The sequence below is a fragment of the Hemibagrus wyckioides genome, linkage group LG07 (assembly GCF_019097595.1).
Source record: "Hemibagrus wyckioides isolate EC202008001 linkage group LG07, SWU_Hwy_1.0, whole genome shotgun sequence".
Lineage (NCBI taxonomy): Eukaryota > Metazoa > Chordata > Actinopteri > Siluriformes > Bagridae > Hemibagrus > Hemibagrus wyckioides.
The window spans coordinates 14,933,422-14,953,922 of record NC_080716.1 but is presented as its reverse complement, the minus strand read 5'-3'; the positions used below and the strand labels follow the sequence as shown (position 1 = coordinate 14,953,922).

Here is a 20,501-nt window from a genome sequence, read left to right as displayed (position 1 = left end):
GTTTCCCATTGTCTGTGTCTTATTCGTATCCCACACTTCATACATAAATAATTCGAAATACAAATTATGTCTGGTGTGGTTTGTCAAGAGAGCAGACAGGGTCATGGCGCAGCAGAAAAGTTAAGCATTTCATCTTTTTTCAATACACCTAATTCAACAGTCAGACACCTCATTATGAAAGCCATCACAAGGAGCAGAAATTTTATTTATTTTTTTAATAGAAGAGTAAAAGCACAAATAATTACAGTCAAGACTCATGACCTCAGTGCCTTGAGCTTGACACTCCTTTGGTACTTTACCCTATCTACAATCTACATAGCCGCATTCACTTCTATAAATAGACTAAACATGATGCACAACTAATTAATGGAAAACAGCATTCCTCCTGCATGTGACTTCATACCAGCATGTTCCATAGAGGACACACCAGTTACTTTCCATGTCTGCTTTGTCACCGATTGTCCATGCTGACTGGTCATATGATTATCATCAGGTCCACCCAACAGTTTATAGAAACAGTATTTAGATTTCAATTAATAAAAAGAAAATAGGACCCCTAATTTCCTCATTTCTCAGCTATAATAAAGCTTAAATCACCACTGATCTGAGTTTTTGAACCATTTTGTACTAAAAACTCAGGCCATGCCCTAGCCTGGTGCCTCAAAAGGACTCCCAAGAAAACATGTTTGACTTGTTAAAAAGAAATACCTTTATTTAAGAAAATTAAAATAAATACTATACAGAATCCAATGTAAAAAAGTTTAATACACGGCTTCTGTCTGAAAAAGGTTATCACATTTTAATAAATTCATTTAAAAAAAACAGCACTGAGCAATGTAAACTGCACAGCCAACCCTCCATTCCCACTCCACAAGACAGGCTTCTTAAACCAGGAAAAAAAAGTAACGTTAGAATCTCTACGTAATCATTTGTAGTTTGGTCCTTTAAAAGACCCCTCCAATCTCTTTTGGTGAGGTAGGTTACTGGAGCAACACTCCTCAATACAGGACTCACACAGATTCTATACAATACACTATGTGGTGATAAGGTCCCAACACCTAGCCCTGTGTGGCATGGGTGAAGTGAGAAATGTCTATTTAGAAGGAAATGCTACTGTAAAATGGCACTATACAGGTTAAAGATGTAAAAATCATGTCCATAATACAATGCTTATTGATTCATCAATTTCTAACAGAAGTGACGGCAGTGTTTGTTCAAGCACTGCAAAAAAATAAAAGCACAAAGGCTTACACTCCACCCTGAAAACACAGAAGAGTTAATACTTTGAATGCATGACAGAACTATACCAAAATACCCGGCTGAGTAAGATGAGTTTCAAGCATCACCTTATGTTTTCAGCCATATTTCTCCATAAACTATTAGAGCAGCCACAACGTATGGCAAAATGGAAAGTTAAATAAACAGGTCCACTTCAACCATTTGGTGCTCAGCTCTTTAGTCAATAGATACAAATATACAGAACAATAAAATAGATGGATGGAACATGTCATAGGTATAGGGTCACTGCACAAGGTTCACTCCAAATTAATCAATCATCTTTAAATGCTAAAAAAACACAAGAAAGTCTTTTCAAAGACACCCAATATGCATTTTATAATGTCTTGCTGTGAACAGTGACAATCATTGGGGCAGGGTGGTGGATTTAGAGGGGAAAGGAGCATGTACAAGTCCAGACAAACAGGAGACAAAGAAACGAAGTGGGGGAAGAGAGGAGTGGAAAGATGTTTTCAGATCAAGTCAGCCACATTCATGGGCATCTCCTCCACGGTGGTGTTGTAGAAGGTCTCAATGTCCCGGAGCGTGCGCTTGTCATCCTCAGTCACCATGTTGATAGCAACACCCTTCCTGCCAAAACGGCCACCACGCCCAATCCTAAAAAAAGTAATCATAGTTAGAATTGACAAAAAAAAATCTCTAATTCCTTATTCACCTTAGGATACAGAAATATTTCAAGGATAGTTGTGGTCAATACTTGCCTGTGAATGTAGTTCTCCCTGTTTGTGGGCAAATCATAGTTGATGACCAGGGAAACCTGCTGCACATCAATGCCACGAGCCTGATGGACAGAAAAGTGGGTTTATGGGTTTGCTCCAATTCTATTTCAAGTATATTCTAAATTACAATAAACTGCTTGCATGTTATATCCATGACACTGTCCCTAAGCATTTTAATTTAGAGACAACCTACCAGCAGGTCAGTGGTGATGAGGACACGACTGGAGCCAGAGCGGAACTCCTTCATAATTAAATCTCTCTCCTTCTGGTCCATATCACCATGCTAAGAAACCAAAACAGTGGTCAGTTTATGGTCATCAAACTCACATTTTCACATTACATAATTAAAAGAAATTGTGCCCATAGCATGAAACAGTCTTTAGCTCACGGTGCTGAGTAGACTGGGATGAATATGGACTGCATTTATTCTTCCCTTAGCAGATATAGAACCAAGTGCCACAGACCGACACTGCCTTGCCCAGTTGTTAAGGGTGGACACATCGCCTCTCCCCAGCACTCCAATAATTCACTTACCAAAGCAGAGACTGTGAAATCTCTAGCATGCATCTTCTCAGTCAGCCAGTCCACCTTCCGGCGAGTGTTAATGAAGATAACAGCTTGAGTGATAGTCAATGTCTCGTACAGGTCACACAAAGTGTCCAATTTCCACTCCTGTGACAGGAATAAAGGGAACCAGTTACACACCAAGTACCAATTTAAATGACATCTGTAAATCCTTACAGGAATTAAATTCGCAACAACTGTTGAATATATGGCAATAAGAGTCAGTCGACCGAGATTTAGGCAAGTCTGACTGCACTGACAATGTATGGCCACCAGATGGCGCTTTTCAGCCTTGCATTGGTGCTAAAATTTAATACGCATGTGCAGAAATCAATGGGAGAAGCTCCTTTACCTCCCTCTCCACATTAATGTAGAACTGACGAATACCCTCCAGGGTCAGCTCCTCTTTCTTGACCAGGATCCTTACTGGATCACGCATAAACTTTGTGGTGACATCCAGCACCTCCTGGGGCATGGTGGCTGACAACAGAATAACCTGTAGGAAGACAAACATGTATTAGCGTAACTGTAACTGCTTAATAATGCATTTTTTTTTATAATCTGTATATGCACAATGAAATGTCAACTGCTTTATAGTCGTGAGGAGGAACAGGGAGACCCAGTCACTGTGGAGAGCAGTAGGAATACTCTACCAAAGAACTTTGTTCCCACCACAGCAAAGACGGCCAGGGGGAGAGGGATCTTTGGCCAATAATACACGCTAATAAGCGCACATAGTGGAAAACAGGTTATATGATAGCCTATATAATCAATACGAGTATATATATATATATATATGACATTTTACCTGAATGTCAGTAGACAGCTTCTGGAAAATCTCGTAGATTTGGTCCTTGAATCCGCGGCTTAACATCTCGTCAGCTTCATCCAATGCAAACATCTTGATGTATTTGGGAGCTGATGGAGGAAAATACCCATTTTAGTGCTTTACAGAGCAAACCAACACCACACCAGGACAACATACCTCTGAAAAAAAAAGTGGGGGGGAAAAAAAAAAAAAAAAAAAAAAAAAAAAAACCTACATACTAAACACAGTTAACCAAAAATTTACTAACCAATAAAAATCACTTTGGCTAACCACTTTCCCATAAATCAAGTAACACTAGAAGGGGCAATGCTGTGTTCAGGTCAGTGAGGTCAGATCATGCCCCCAGAGAGCTGTAAACCCTGCACACACCCCAACAGAACGCAGAGATGTGGCAGAAGAGCACAGGAGACTCTGGAGTCAGTTGACACGCATGGATATCATCATTACAGCATTTAAGCCCTTTGATATAGATGCATGTTTTGGTATGGGTGCTTACAGAGATAGCGTCGGTTAAGCATGTCAAAGACACGTCCAGGAGTTCCAACCACTATGTGGGGCACGTCAGCCTGGAGCTTCTGCACCTCGTTACGGACGTTAGTGCCACCAATGCAGGCATGGCAGGTAGCACCCATGTAGTCTCCAAGGGCAAGAACCACCTTCTGGATCTAAGTTTAGATAAAGACAAGTTTGATTGGTTAACCATTTCAGTTTCTAAAATCCATATACATTAGGTTAGGCTTTAAAAGGTAGATACTATATGATCAAGTCAGTTAGTTGTTTAAAGATGAACTCCACAAACCAGATCCAAATACAAGAGGTCAAGGTAATACCAAAAAGCCAATAATGAAACAGCCTTTAGCTCAGAGTACTGAGTAGACTGGGATGCCTGCTTCTCTCTTATCAGACATAGAAAGGTGCCATTGAGACACCATCTTACCCAGTTTATAAGGGGATCTAGATTTCTACAGTTTAAGTGCTTGATACTTAACACAGCTCAGCAGAAGACTAACTACATGTATCTAATTGAAACAACTCATCTGTGGAGTCTTACCTGTTGAGCAAGCTCTCTGGTCGGAGCAAGGACCATGGCTTGAGTGCCCTTCAACTCAATATCAATCTGTTGCAGGATGGAGATGGCAAACGTGGCTGTCTTCCCTGTTCCGGACTGAGCCTGAGCGATGACATCATACCCTAAACAAATAGGACTGAATTAAACACCTGAGCAAACAAGGCTTCCCAAACAAAATAGCGATTTTTTTTTTTTCTGTGCCCATAGCATGAAACAGTCTTATGCTCACGGTACTGAGTAGACTGGGATGAATATGGGCTGCATTTGCTCTTCCCTTACCAGATATAGAACTGCGTGTCAAAGACAGACACTGCCTTGCCCAGATGATAAGGGTAGCAGAAGAGCAATAAAACAACAAGTCTTTACAAATACATACCCTTGATACAAGGGAGAATAGCCCTCTGCTGAATGGCAGAAGGTTTCTCAAAACCATAGGCATATATTCCCCTGAGAAGATTCTCACGCAGGTTCATGTCATCAAAGCTGTCGACAACCTCCTTCCAGTTGCCCTGTAACAGAAGAAACAGGAGATATCCACTTGTTTTAGTTTGAACAAAAACCTGCTCCTTTGTGGAGGTCAAATTAAAACAAAGCTCCAGAACAGGTTCAAGCACAAGTTCAGTTATCTGTGCTGTAAAGTACACACATTGAATATATAAAATAAACATACATTAAACATTTAATTTGAACTCACCTCAATGACTCCATCTGGCTCCATGCCCTCGGGGCCATTGTCTCTAGGTCTGAACAAACAAGAGGAAAGGGTCAAACATGTAATGAAAATCAAGCACTTCCAAATCATTTCATTGTACAGCCCTTATAATTGGCTCGAGATAAGCCAAATGATGGCCGATTGGGTCGTAAATCACAAATGGGTTATGAATAGATCTGAAATGGAGGGAAGATTTTCCCCTGGACAGGAGAGACACGTCGCAGGTTTCTGTAGGAGGCCTCTGTCCAGACCCAGGTTTACAGAATTATTATTTCTTGCCTCGCCAAAAAAATGGAAGTATAACCATTTTTTTTTAAGTGTATTATTCAAACATTTGATCGTTAACGTATAAAGAAGTGAGACATAAATGGAATAAAGTCAGCTAGCCGAGCTAATCGTAGCAGCTAGCTAAAACATGTAGCTAATGTGATTAGCCTGGCTTATATAACTCGATATTACTCAATTTGTGATCACACAAATGTAACAGGTTTAAATATTAAATTTCTAAGTTTATTTGATACAGAATCAGTGTCGGTGTGTTTCAGGCTCAGGCTCTGGCCTACTCCCGCTAACACACTTCTCTTTTGTCTAACCGGTAGGCCATGTGCTCGTGACTCATTTTCGCGAAATATATTTAATCCTGCGTAGCACGGGGAAGCTTAAGAAAGAATCGCACAATAGGGCGCATTTAAAGGTTATATCGTTTCTTTACTTCGCCAAATATCAAGAATCAGCGGGTGATATTAATACACGACACTGAGAGTCAGGAGGCGGCCATGTGCATGAGGCCGAGCCGGCATTTAGCGGAGATGTTAGCATTCGGCTAGCGACCCGGCACATTTTTATTCGTTTTCAATGTCAGTGAAATCCAATCTATACACACCCAGGATATCTCGATACTTAAAGGCTCTCTCAAAGAAAAAATATTACTCAACTAAAAACACGAGCGCGGTTATTCCTAACAGCGGCCTTCTCCCACTTTCACATGTTAACGAGATATGACCAGCGAGGCTATTAACGGGCCACGCCGGCACAGAGCCATCATTTTCGTCACGAAATATACCAGTAAAAAATCGCAAAATCGCCTCGTTTGCTTCCTGTGCTTACGTACAAACACACTAAAACTAGCGTTTCGGTTTTTTACAAAAATGAACCCGACTAAACCGTTTGCTGAAGTAAGCATTTACTCACCTATGTTCATGTTGAGCCGACATTATCACAAAGAAAGGCAGAAGGGCGGAAAAGTGCTAAATACGTGGGCTGTGAAGCAGAGTGGAGAATTTTAATTGGACCAGTCTCCTGTACATCAAAACTGAGGCGGGCATCAACGACTGCTTATTGGCCGAATTCTACCGTAGAGCCAAAGAAATCCCGCCCACACCGCGACTCACGTCGAGGCAGCGTGACATCACCGGAAATGTTGCCTCAGTAATTTCCGACAAATTTCGGAATTTGGTAATACAGACAAAACCGTAAGATCTTGACTCATAAAGTAATATTCAGTAATATCTATCTATCTATATGTATAGATAGATAATGTATAGATAGATATATGTATGTTTGTATGCATACATGCATGTATAGATAGATAGATAGATCTTCAGTACTCTCTGTATGGTCAGACAGTTGTACCATTTTATATCGTTAGAGTTTAATTCTAACCAGAATGGTCAATCCTGTGTTCAAGAAATTTGCTAATCTTAGTCAACAAACCACTACATTAAATATAATGAACTAACTGGAGGCACAAAGCACCATACATAAAATGATTGTCATAGTGGTGTGAACAATTTTAGGCAGGCATACAAAAAGATAGACATAATAGACTGTCCTTTCACTCGTTATGACGCCATTATTTAATCTAAGTATGTCTTTTGAGAGATCTCCAGAAACAGTCCAAATCTCATCACATAAAGAGAAAGAAATTCTATCAGCAGTTAACAAACTGCACATTTTTCCAAAAAACTTGCATACAAACACACAAAATTGACAGAATGACAATATTACAGTCAATAGTGATCAGACCAGGCCCACTCATTATTTTACACAGGACATGGTTTATTGAAAAAAAAAAAAAGTAACATGATTATACTTGCACATTTGAGTAACCTAACACTCTTCTCAACAATTAATAAAAAGTCTCATCAGACCTTTACAGATGGTGAGAATAATCCAAGAAGGCTTTCTACCCCACTGATGAAGCCTTTTACAAGAGTCCAAAAATGCTGTCACCAAGATGTCAAATCTCAAAAAGGTAGCCATAGAAAAAGCCTGGCCTCTGACAACCACAAGAAAAAAAAAAGAACACTGATACAAAACAAAAATATTAAAAAAGTGGGTTCGATAATGTGATATCCTGTTTTATAGTCTCTCTCTCTGCCTTTTTGGGAAGGTGAAGGTTTCCAGCTGTTTCTTCCTCCATCTCTTGCTGCATCACACTTAAACAGTTATCACAGTGAGAGCTTGCAGTGACAGAGCTCTTTGTACATGATTCTTCTCAGTTTAGGCATATCCTGCTGACTGAAGCTGAAGGGCTGTCCCAATGCCAGACACTTACAGTACTAGAAAGGAAAAGTGAAAGTGAGTGAGGTGGCACACAATATGGTGTATTAATGCTCCTGTAAGCTATATTTTAGTTTTTTATTCAAACATGTATTTGGGCATGATCCTAATTCAAAGTCACACCACTCTGGAATGACATGAACTGATATACACAATAGGACACAAGACAAAGGCAACAAAGTTTTCTTGACTCACCTGAAGGACAAAAGCCCCACAGTCACTGTCATTATTCTGCCTTCCTACATTCTAAGACACAGATACAGCACCAGTAAAGGACTATGAAATACAGCAGAGTTGTCTATGAAGCAAAAGTTCCTGTGATTCAATACATTCACACTCACACATAATATGTAATTGTTAGAGTTTTGTGTACACACACACTCTCTCTCTCTCTCTCCCTCCCTCTCTCTCTCTCACACATTCTCTCTCTCTCACACATTCTCTCTCTCTCACATTATCTCTTTCTCTCTTTTGTACATAGCAGTTTGTGGTCATTTGTCCTAAAAGACTGCAACTATGACTCACCATTTTGAAAAAGCCTCTCCACCCAGTGAGGAAATCTCTCTGCTGTTTTATAATAGCTTCTGCCTGGAGGTACTTAAAAATATGCTAGAGGGGTAAAAGAAAGTAGAATGTTTTAAAAATAGAAGCTGTGTGAATGTTAAATGAAGATGTATGTGAAATCACTGAAGTAAAGGAATGCTCATCATTTCAGACCTTGGGACACCGCCGGTTAAGAGTTCGCTGGGAATCGAAGTAAGTGATGAAACGCTGTTTGATATCCACTGACACAAGTGACCAATGTACTTCCAGGTGAATGGGAATCAACAGAAGGTCCTTGCTAAAGATGTCAACCTAAAAGCAAACAATACAACATACACATTTGCCTTATACATACACTTTAGTGCTGAGTGGAGAATCTACACCAGGAGTTCAAATATGTGCTTGTAAAACTACTAACACTTAATGTCATAATAATTACATGGCTGCTGAATGAGGGCTGCACAGACACGCTCACCTCACCTTCCTTTTATGCATGCCTCCCTGTCGGACTGTCCATCTCAGGACACATCATCATCATAGAATCATATTTATTTTCCTATCACAATTACTTCCTCTCTACTCCTAAATTGCTTTTGTTAACATTCATTAGAATATTCCACATGACTGCTCTTGCAACTGAGATTAGAGGGGAAGAAAAAAGCTTACATTTTTTGTCCACCTTTTAACTCCTTCGTAACCTTTAGTTCGCAGCTTATCATAAAAGAAGCTGTTGAAGAAATGGACCTAAAATAAATGGAAAAAGAGTCAAATTTGAAATGAAGACATTACAAAAAGCGGCATGGGCATAATCGAAATCAAGGGCTCAAACATTTTGGAGTCAGGGACTCTTAACAGACAAAAAAAAAAACCCAGACCCCTTCATAGAGATTTATAACACAAATAAACTATTCAAAAGAATTAGTCACAATGCTTAACAGTGCTGCATCATCTTTACATGGTGGGAAGTGCCAAGGACCTCAGGGTTTCCCATCAGACTTTTAGAAGTAATTCTGGCACCAGTTGTTGGCACCCATTTTAATGAATGCATTTAATCAATCTTTTAATTCTGGCCAAAACTCGTTTAACTCCAAACTCTCACCCAGCTTCTTTTTTTCCTCCTGCTGTAAAAAAGACATAGATCCGTTGACCTGCACCTCTTCTCATCCAATTAGCTTGTTAAATGTCATCTTTATATTATTAAACTTATTGACATTGTGCCTGGAAACATTCTCCCATCTATCATCAGACCAAACATGCTTTAGTTGTTGTAGAAATTCTTTTTCTAACATTAGACATCTGTTCAATGCAATTTATAACTTCAAGCTCAAAAGACACTGCAAGTTCCTTGGATGTGGAGAAAATCTCCGACAGAGTAGAGCATAACCACCTCTTAAATACCTCAGAGAGGTTTGTTTCTGGAGCAAAAGTTTGTCTCCTGGATCAGACTGCATTGATTATTCTCTACAAGCCTCGGTTACAACAAACAATATGCACAAGGAGTATTCTCTCTTTACTGCCCTAGTTTAAAAGACAGGGCTGCCCTATAAGGTCCCTATTAGATTTAACTGGCTCTTCATTCTAACCCTGTGGGTAAATATACATTGCTGCTTGAAAGTTTGTGAACGCCTTGAGCAGTTCAGAGTTTTCTGTTGTTTTACCATGATTTTATCATCACCATTTTTCATATATTAAATGACAGATATATGTTTATCAATTTTATGTATTTGTTTAGAGGGAATTGTACATGTAGCCAAAAAACTACATTAAAGATGGAAATAGTGTATGTGCAAAATTAAGTGAACCCCTAACTGCATTAGTAAAGTCAAGTGGGTAACAGATTCAGGTGAAACACATTTGGGTGCTTAATTAATCAGTTGACCAATCAAGTTAGACATCGGTAGAAATGGGGTTGAGCAACACTTATAAAAAGAAAGAGGAAACCAACCAATCCAATGCAGTGCCCACAAAGCCCAACAATGCCAAGAGGAAACCAGATAAGAAGGTGTGACAGCCCATCAGTCTGGGGAAGGCTATAAGACCATCTAGATTCCAGCTCCATCCACCCACTGTAAGACAAATCATCTACAAATAGAGGGCATTCAACATGACCACAACTCTGCCTAGAAGTGGATGCCCATCAAAACTATTAACAAGAAGCACCAGAAATATAACACATGAGGTAAAGGCCAACCCACACATCACCTTTTATAGAGTTGCAGAACTCACTGGCAGCATCTGGGGGAAATGTACATATATTCACAATCAGAGGAAAATTAAACAGACATGACTTATGGGAGGGCTGCTAGAAAAAATCCTCTGCTCTCAAAAAATAAGAAGGATGCCAGAGGCCTTTTGGAAGTCCATTCTCTGGACAGATGAGTCCAAAATAGATTTATTTGGTCATAATCAAAACTGCCATGTTTGGAGAAAAGCCAGCACTGAATGCCAACAAAAGAAACTCCTCCCAACTGTGAAACATTGTGGTCGAAATGTGAAAGTCTGGGCCTGCTTTTGTGCCTCCGGGCCTGAATGACTCCATATTATCCAGGGAAACCTGAATTCTCAGGCCTATCAGCAAATTCTTGAGATTCTCCTGCCATTAGTCAGGGAGCTGAAGCTGGGCCGAAAATTGGTGATGCAACAAGACAATGACCTAAAGCATTCAAGCAAAACCACTCAGGAATGGCTTAAAAGAAAGAAGATTCATACTCTGGACTGGTCTAGTCAAAGTCCAGACATCAACCTAACCAAAATGTTGTGGCTAGGCCTGAAGCAGTTTAATCTCTCTCAATTGGCATTCTGCAAGGAGGAGTGGGCAAAAATCCCCATAGGGGATGTAAGACAGTCAGTGGTTGGAGAAGACGTTTGGTTGAAGAAATGGCTGCAAAAGGAGGTGTTACAAGCTACTAAATAAAAGGGTTCACATACTTCTGTACAAGTCAAATTTTCAGGGTTTTTTTTTTGTTGTTTGTGTCCATCATTCGGAAAGTCTGCTTTACAAATTGGCGTTTGGATGTACATTTAATAAAGTTATTTGATTTTTTTTTTCCCCAACACAAAATCAATGACCATGTCTGAACAGTTCACAAACTTTCAATCAGTACTGTAGGTTCTGAGTAAAACTGACTGGCCTCTATTTATGTGGAGCCCAATCTTCTGTATCTTTAACCTGCCCATTTCTGTCCACTCTTCAAACTTTAAGCCTAAGTATCTGGATATAAATTAATTAAATAGATTCCATTTGAGCATTTATAAGCATAATAACCTTCATACTTGTGGGTTATATTTTCCACCATAATAACAAAATTAAGAAATCACAGACCCCCTGGTCCCTGGATCTCTCTTTTAGAACAACTGCTCTATAATGCTGGAAAAATAGTCTTATTATTTATCACCTTCTCTGGCACGGAATCCATTACAAGGTCTCCATACATGTTCATAACCTGAAAAAATGAAAGAAAAAAGGTCAGAGATTCAAAGTGTTCATACAGTTAGATTTTAAAGAAGTGTAGTTGAAATTTACTATACTTGGTCATTGAGCCAGTTTTGTCCATAGAGAGTGCTGAGATCATCCATAGTGAGAACATGGCGCTTGTAGTTAACACTGAACCCTCGCACCATGCTCATACCTGGGGACCTCTGGTAGGACTGGATTATCTGGTGCACCTCTGCTTTCCTAAGACGATCACCACATGGCCGTAAATACAATGGCTATGTGTACCTAAATGCACTGAATATATCTAGCTGCTATCCATGCCAAACAACTTTCTTTTCTTTTCTTTTTTTTATTAATACATTTGTGTACTAATTGTGCACTGAACATTAATGTCTGTTGAGCTTCACCTGTAAGCTTGAGAGAAGCTCTCATTGAAGATCTCCTGTAGCTGCTCCACGATATCATCAGTATGTATAGGGATCAGACTGCCATATTTATGGAGAGACTCATCCAAAATGCCTGGGAGATTGGGGGCAAAAAATACATTTACCTGATAATATTGTATCGAAGCAAGTTAAATCTGTATAAAAGCAATTTAAGGTACGAAATACAATTGCATACAAAAGTCTGCATAGCCTTCGAATATACAAGTAAACAATAAATAAATAGATCAATTAAACAAAATGTACAGAAACAAGATATTTCAATGTGGTGCCTTCACATATGCTTATTTACAAGGTCAAGGACAGCCGAATTGTAATGCAGAGGAACATTTGCATTCAGGAACCATGCAGATTGCAGACATTTGCACATAATGGTAGATTCAGGACAAACCTGTTGGAATTGCCAGGTTTCTGAAGGTAACTTCCTCCTAATACATTTGAATCCCAATGATCCTAAAAACAAGTGCCTCTCATAGGCTTTTCAGCTTTCCTAATTAAAAACTCAATTTTATGCATTAAAAAATTTGCTCCACATGTAACAGATTGTTGGTTCCTGCTTTCAGAAGCACATCCAGAGGTACAATGAACTTAGAAATAAGTGAATACCTTATAGTCTGGTCTAGAACTGAGGGTTTTTTTTTTTAATCCAAATTTCTGATTGTTGTTTTCACTGCACAAGAGACTTTAAGGTTCTTAAAGCTCCTGTCAAGTCATTTCATAATTCTTTTTACAGTTATTTATAAATTCTGTGGTGATTTTAGCACTGTCTTTCTATCATTTCTTTAGAATGATTTTTTCTGCCTTTTTCTTCAGGTTTATTCAAGTTGAACAAGACTATATTTGGTAGAAGTGGCATCAAAGCTAATCATATTTAGCCACCTGTTTACATCAGCTCTGCTTTTGCCCCAACTACAGAAACTAAAGTAACTTTTCCTGCTAATTGTAGCCTATTTGTGTCGAGAGTGTGCAAAAAAAAATTTCATCTTGAGGAAATCATGAGGATTTTTATCATTTGATATAACCTACTTGTTGTAATATGTAGTAGTAATAATGAGCAGTTCTGTGCAGCTCTTCTTTTAAGGAATGAGAATTAGCAGAGTGGATGTAAAAAGTATTATGCTAATTCAATGCTCATTTTAATAGATTTTATCGAACAGCATCACATGATCTGCTGATCAGTGTACATATCTTTAAACCAGTTTCTAGTTTTAGCTTTATCACTCCGAGATCTAGAGTTTGAATCCCAAAGATGTCACAGCTGTTCACAGTCAAGAGTCTAAGAGAGCAATGGTGGCCATGTTCTCTGTGTAGGAGGCATGTTATACCCTCTCTTCTCTATAAAAACAGCAACACTGTTCATGGGCATCTATATGTGCACACAGAAGAGTGCAGACATTGCTTTACTCTGAAGATGTTACGCTGCCATTTCATGCAGAAGCTCAAAAAAGGTTGGTTGCTGTTGTATGATAGGATTGACCTAACTGGTAGGTTGGAATTAGCAAAGACTAATTTAGGTAAAAAAAAAAACTAGCAGGATGGGGGAAGCAGCAGTGATCTTAACCAGCAGTGAACATGTGAGCCTACATTTGAACTTACATCTGAACTTCACTCACAATAATCATACTCTTCTTCCACGGCTATGCATTTACTTATACATTTTTATATTTTTCCATGTACTTTCTTCCCTTTCCCATTTGTATAATTAATTCTATTTTTGTTATATCATTATTCTTTATTTTTTAATAAGTTCTCAGTGATTCTATTTCTATGACACAGACAGTTGAAAAGTGCATGTCATACTGTATATGGTTGTGAAAAAGTGGGAAAATAAATTATTTGAACATTTCTTTAAAGTATCATTGGTACATGCTTACTTAAAGACAGATGTTAGCATCATATTTTTTTAAACATCTGAAACAATGCTATCAGGGGCTTTAATGAATATAAACCTTTACCTTGGACACAGGACACATGCTCTTTAGTGAGGGCCATCTCCACTCTTTGCATGGAAACTGAGGGGAAATCTTGCCTTTCGCTGTTTCCAGCACTGACTACTGAGCTGGACTGGGGAATGCCGTGATACCCGTTCAAATCGCTAAAAGGAGCTTCTGTGAAGAGATGGACACATTTTAGTTTTTAGGTTTTAGTTTAAAATCATACTGAATACTGCCATAATGAAAAACACCACTGCTCATCTATGAAATATTAGACTTACCTGTCTCACTTTCATTTGCAGTCTGTGCTCTAGAGCTGTTTGACCCTTGATCCCGCCTCTGCCTGCTTTGATAAAGATTATACTGACGCCACCGCCTGGCCCGTCTGTATCCAAGTGTGCCGACCCACTGTGCCCGCTGCCGCCATGTTTTCCAGCTCTGAGCCAGCCGGAAACGCAACCGAGTCGAGGCCCGGAGCCTCCTCCACCGCTTCAGCCTTTGCTGCCTGAGGCCATGAAGCCGAGCCCACAGGGATCTCTCAGGGACATCTCTGGCTTCAGGTTTGTCTTGCTCCTTATTTGATGGTGAAAAGTTTTGGTAGTAATGTGCCATTTGTGGCAACGATTCGTGTGGGTCTTGCCAGTCCACCATTCCCTCCTCCTCCTCTTCTACTGGAGCACATTCAGAGCTGATCTCCTCACCTTCATCCAACTGGTCCTCTTCTAACTCCTCCTCTTCTTCTTCTTCATCAAATCCATCCTCTTCATCCATCTCATCAGTCTCTATGTATTCTCCAGTCCACCCCCTCTCCTTGTGGCCCACTTTGAAGTCCATAGCACTTTGGGCATTAGGAGGGGAATCAGGGCCCAATAGGTGTCCTCCTGCCATACCTCCACCACTGCCTTCATGGCTGACAGTCAAAGAGAGCTCACCCTGCCAGCGGTTTGGAGCCAAGCTTGCCCCGCTGTCCCTCATGGTCCACGGGCACCCTGCTACCTGCGCCAGCTCGCCGTCTGCAACAACACAGGTCGAAGGAATTGATGGGCTGCACAATGCATCACTGATTGAGTGTTAGGGGATGTGGTAGCTTAGTGGTTAAGGTGTTGGACTACTGATCAAAAGGTTGTGAGTTTGAATCATGGTCCACAAAGCTGCCACCTCTGGGCCCCTGAGCAAGGCCCTTAACCCTCAGTTGCTCAGTTGTATAAAAAAATGAGACAAATTGTAAGTAGCGCTGGATAAGGGCATCTGCCAAATGCTAGAAATGTTGGGGGGGAGATTATATACAAAAGAAAGCTGTTTTTATTCCCTTTTACAATAAAGTATTGATAGTGTTGATCCATTTTGTTTCCTTTAGGAGATATTGCTTACTTAAAATATTTATATTGCATGATTTTTAAGCATTTAAAAAAACTTCTAAAATGCTGCAGAAAATTTAGAAAAGGTTGTACCATGAACAGAAATCCCTGTGTGCAGGTAAGGATTCATGAATTTAAGGCTGCCCGTCTCTTTCTACATACTCAAGAGGGATATTAAGAGCAAACACAAGTGATATGGTTTATTATCTTTAAATGAGAATTACAATTAATGAATTATAAATTTAACATAAAACTGATATCCATGCTTGCAAATTACAAATGTATACATTTCATATACACAATGAGACTTTTCAAAGTATTTGGATTGCTATTGTAACAGGAGACTACTATGGTATTGGATTAAGAAAAATAAATGCAGCCGTATATCACAGATCCCTAGCAATACGTACAGTGTTTTGTGTATTGTGAGCAGCCTCAAACAATCCAAGTATTGGAGTGATTTGAATCATGCCAAGCAATGTTTAAACATGCTACATGTATTTTTCAATAAAGTACAAATCATATCAGAACGGCAATATGTATTAGTGTACACCAATCATGCATAACATTATGACCACCTGCCTAATATTGTGTGGGTCCCCCTTTTGCTGCCAAAACAGCCCTGACCTATCATGCACTGTGTGTTCTGACACCTTTCTATCAGAACCAGCATTAACTACTTCAGCAATTTGAGCAACAGTAGCTCGTCTGTTGGATCGGATCACACGGGCCAGCCTTTGCTCCCCTCGTGCATCAATGAGCCTTGGCCGCCCATGACCCTGTCACCGGTCCACCACTGTTCCTTCCTTGGTCAACTTTTGATAGATACTGACCACTGCAGACCGGGAACACCCCACAAAAACAGTTGGAATTGCTCTGATCCAGTAGTCTAGCCATCACAATTTGGTCCTTGTCAAACTCGCTCAAATCCTTACGCTTGCCTATTTTTTCCTGCTTCTAACACATCAACTTTGAGGACAAAATGTTCACTTGCTGCCGAATATATCCCACCCACTAACAGGTGCCATGATGAAGTGAATAACACTGATGATCTCCTCAGCTGTCACTGCTCATAATGTTATGCCTGATCTGTGTAATTGCCATATAGTATTGTCAAAATCATGCAGCAAATTCTAGCTTCTAGTGTTTTTTGTTTTTGAAACCAAATCAAATAGGATATATAGCATAGGTCTGGGACGACTTGTAGTATAGAATTTTTTTTCCCTCTATTCTTGTGGTCAAAATAAGACGACACATGATACATAATCCATTATGTATATTACGTGTTGTATGTTTTCCGACATGAGAGTGTTAATAACTCTATTAGTCAGCTGATCAGTAAGGAAAGAAATTAGAAATGAAAAGCTCATCAATGATGAACCTAAAGTGTTTCACTCGAGCCTTATTGGTAACCGACTTCGACAATCTAGCTAATAAAATAACGCGAGAGCACGCCAAATGAACACTCTCCTACAGATTTGTCAAGAACAAAAGTCCTTCTTGCTCGGAAGAGCAAATTAAATGCGTGCGTGTGTCTGCGGAAGCATCTACTGTAATTCACCCGCTCCTACTAACAGGTTAGCATTTAGCCGCAGCCGAACATGTTTATAAACGTGTCTTCGTTCGGCACGGCTGGATTTGCTCATGAAGAAATGATTGATTTTTCAGATGATGTTATGCACTGTTAAATAATCGCAGTGAATCTCGCCATGACTCGCGTTAAGGATCCGCGATCTGTTTTTTTTCTCAGTCCCTGCAATGAGACGTTAATAAAGCGTGCATAATTAGCAGGCTAGGTAGCTAGCTGGCCTAAACATTGGTCATCACACCGTATCCTTTTGCATATTTGCTTATCAATATCAAGGTAACACTCACCGTCTGAGTGCAGTTTTGTATGGGTTTCAGTAGACGCGTATTAACTGTGCAGTTCACTGGGTGTCTGATATTTTTTTTCGCAGATTTGGTATGAGGAGAATTTCAGCCCTAATCAATGAAGCCCGTCGCCTTCTTTCAACGAAGCTGTGACGCGGCTGTTGCCGAGCCTTTGTTGATGACGTCAGCAGCTCTCCCACCGCGCTCCTGCAGAGGTGATGAGTAGTTTGGAAATCTCTCTGTGTGTGTGTGTGTGTGTGTGTGTGTGTGTGTGTGTGTGTGTGTGTGTGTGTGTGTGGTTTTACATTGCAAATAGTCTTGACTATCTACATCTGACTCATCATGCTAATGTATTTATGTAGTAAGTAGTACCTTTTTTTTTTTAAATAGTAGTTTTGGCATGCAGTTTTGAAAAATTGTAAAGGTGGCAGTGTATTTAACATGCACAATACACTATATTGCCAAAAGTTTTGACACACTTCCAAAAGATTAAATTCAGGTGTTGTCTTTCAGAGGTTGGGCTTGGCCCAGTTCCAGTGAAAGGAACTCTTAATGCTTCAGCATACCAAGACATTTTTGGACAATTTCATGCTCCCAACTTTGTGGGAACAGATTGGGGATGACCCCTTCCTGTTCCAACATGACTGTACACCAGTGCACAAAGCAAGGTCCATAAAGACATGGATGAGAGAGTTTGGTGTGGAGGACCTTGACTGGCCTGCACAGAGTCCTGACCTCAACCTGATAGAACACCTTTAGGATGAATTAGACAGAGACGACGAGCCAGGCTTTCTCGTCCAGCAGTGCCTGACCTCACAAATGCGCTTCTAGAGGAATGGACAAAAATTCCCATAAACACACTCCTAAACCTTGTGGAAAGCCTTCCCAGAAGAGTTGAAGCTGCTATAACTGCAAAGGGTGGGCCAACTCCATATTACATTCATGTGCATATATGCTATATAGCAAAAGGCTTGTAGACAATAACTCAATACCTTTGACTTTTAATACCTCCAGTCTTCTGGAAGCTTTTCCACTATATTGTGGAGCAAGGCTGTAGGGGTTCGTGCACATTCACCCGTAAGAGTATCAGTGAAGTCTGCCACTGATGTTGGGTGAAGAAGCCCTCAGAGCAGTCAGCATTACAGTTCATCCCAAGGTATTCAGTGAGTTTGGGGGTTAGGGCTCTGTGCAGGCCACTCAAGTTTGTCCACACAAAATGTGGCATACCATGACTTCATGGGGCTTGCTTTGTGCATGGTATTGTCATGCTGGAACAGGTTTGGGCCCCTTAGTTTCAGTGAAGGAAAATTACAACACTACAGCATACAAAGACACCCTATTCAAAGACATCCTATACAACTTTGTGCTCAGGTGTCCACAAAACTTTGCCCATTTATTATAGATCAGTTATTTCCTAGAAAATGGGCCTTAAATCCTATCTACAAGTATAACCACAGGCTCATTCCAGCCAAATGTGAGGCTAATATGGATAAAGTTAAAGAACCCTAGAGTATTCACAGGTAATTAGTGCAGGGTTATAGAAACATAGTTACATACATGACCCATCTTCCATTTTAATTTTAATCCAAAGATATATAAAACCAGGATAATGTGTACAAACAACATTATGAGGTACAGGACTCACTTTAGGACTGCCTTGAAAAGTGCTTAAAGATCAACACAGTGCAGCAGTGGCATGTCTCTGTATAAGACAATATATATAAGCCAATATATATAAGACAATATATATATAAGTTGTCGTGTCTAAAGGCCCCTTGTGGTTCATTTGTCCATGCTTGTTTTTTGTTTGTGATTCTAAATTCTGCATGCTCCTATCTAGGGCTTATTTGTTGGCAGTCCCAAAACGTGACTTCATTGACACTTATTAAAGACATTAGCAGAGAGTCACACTAAAGCCTGAGTAAGATGTCAGTCTGATCTCTTACAGATGGTCAGCATATCCACATTGCAGCAGCAGAGACTGGCCAATGTTAGCAGATGAATAGCCAATATATTGCCAGTTTATTTCAGTATGTAAGATTTTACCAGGAATCATTAGTGTATTTATCTGTATTTTCCACATGGGCAATGCAAAGTCAATTAAACTAGCCACAGAGCTTGGACTGGTGAAAGTATCAGTCATGCAACACAACTAATAATGGCAAGCACATGGCTAAAATCTACTCACTTTTCATTCAGTTCATGAGCTGCAGAGCCTGTTGCAACTGAGCTGGTGACCTGCCAAAGGAAACTGTGCTGCCACAGTTGCTGAGCAGAAGAATGCATTTGATGTTTTGGGTTGTGTTGCAGCATCCAAACCTTCTCAAGCCACAGGCATCTTCAGGCTGGCAGTCAAAGCAAGTCTAGAGCCTGGCACAGGAGGAACACTGCAGAGAATGAAGTTAAAAGTGGTGACTTATCTTGTCGGTGGTTATCAACCTGGAAGAACCATCAGATGCAGGTATGAGCAAGGCATACTCATCAGATAAGGTGCAAGAAGGATGCCTGTCCTCTAAGCTACAGGAAGGTTCTGTTTTCCAGACTCTTTGGTGTGCTTCTTGGTTGTATAACATGACTGGGGAATTTAAGACTAGTAAGCTGTTTAATGCCTTTTTTACTAGACATTATAATTTTTTTAAATGTAATTTAATTGTGTTTAAACTCTTTACTGTGTTAGATGAAATGTAATGTTTTTCTAGTTTTTCTAACTTTTCTATTTGCTTTTCTATTCTTTTGTGTGGCTTTTTAATTTTGTTTACTAATTTTTGTTACTTTAATTACTAATTTTTGTGGAATCCTTTCCTTTTTCTCACGTCTTTTAGTGTAATCAACATAACACACACTTAAAACACAAGGAACAATAAAAAGGTGAATTTACATACCGGTATATTTCAACTTGTACAGTGTTCATTATAAGATAATGCTTATAATAGAGTATAATCACTGATTTTAGATTCTTAGAACCGGAAGATTCAGTTTTAGAGAGATATCCATCTTACAGATGTTCCAGGCCGTCTAATGCTGAAAACACAAAATATAAAAAGGTTTGTGTATTTATATAAATATAAATATTTATATTGTGTAACTCTATCTCACATTACATGGAGTGAGTATCCATTAAAAATCAAGAGAGAAAGTTTTTTATTTTATATTTAATTTTTTTC

General features: G+C 39.6%; 2 protein-coding genes and 1 non-coding gene across 3 annotated transcripts; all 3 read right to left on the bottom strand.

The window, feature by feature from the left end:
* Positions 1-685: 685 nt before the first annotated feature.
* Positions 686-6,485, bottom strand: eif4a1a (eukaryotic translation initiation factor 4A1A). Its single transcript, XM_058394939.1, has 11 exons — positions 6,381-6,485; positions 5,172-5,220; positions 4,854-4,986; positions 4,460-4,599; positions 3,905-4,073; positions 3,388-3,497; positions 2,932-3,075; positions 2,550-2,687; positions 2,209-2,298; positions 1,998-2,077; positions 686-1,893 (listed from the first exon to the last, which is right to left on the bottom strand). The coding sequence occupies exons 1-11, from the start codon at positions 6,401-6,403 to the stop codon at positions 1,749-1,751; spliced, it is 1,221 nt and encodes a 406-aa protein (XP_058250922.1). The 5' UTR covers positions 6,404-6,485; the 3' UTR covers positions 686-1,748.
* Positions 3,717-3,858, bottom strand: LOC131357012 (small nucleolar RNA SNORD10). The gene has a single exon (XR_009205210.1). It is a non-coding gene; the product is annotated as a small nucleolar RNA SNORD10 (small nucleolar RNA).
* Positions 6,486-7,061: 576 nt separating the features above from the next.
* Positions 7,062-17,501, bottom strand: senp3b (SUMO specific peptidase 3b). The gene is made up of 11 exons (XM_058395741.1): positions 17,341-17,501; positions 14,389-15,120; positions 14,129-14,281; positions 12,138-12,249; positions 11,823-11,970; positions 11,690-11,737; positions 8,961-9,038; positions 8,469-8,606; positions 8,277-8,360; positions 7,947-7,997; positions 7,062-7,750 (listed from the first exon to the last, which is right to left on the bottom strand). Exons 2-11 carry the CDS (start codon positions 15,080-15,082, stop codon positions 7,640-7,642), a joined length of 1,617 nt encoding a protein of 538 aa, XP_058251724.1. The 5' UTR covers positions 15,083-15,120; positions 17,341-17,501; the 3' UTR covers positions 7,062-7,639.
* Positions 17,502-20,501: the final 3,000 nt, after the last annotated feature.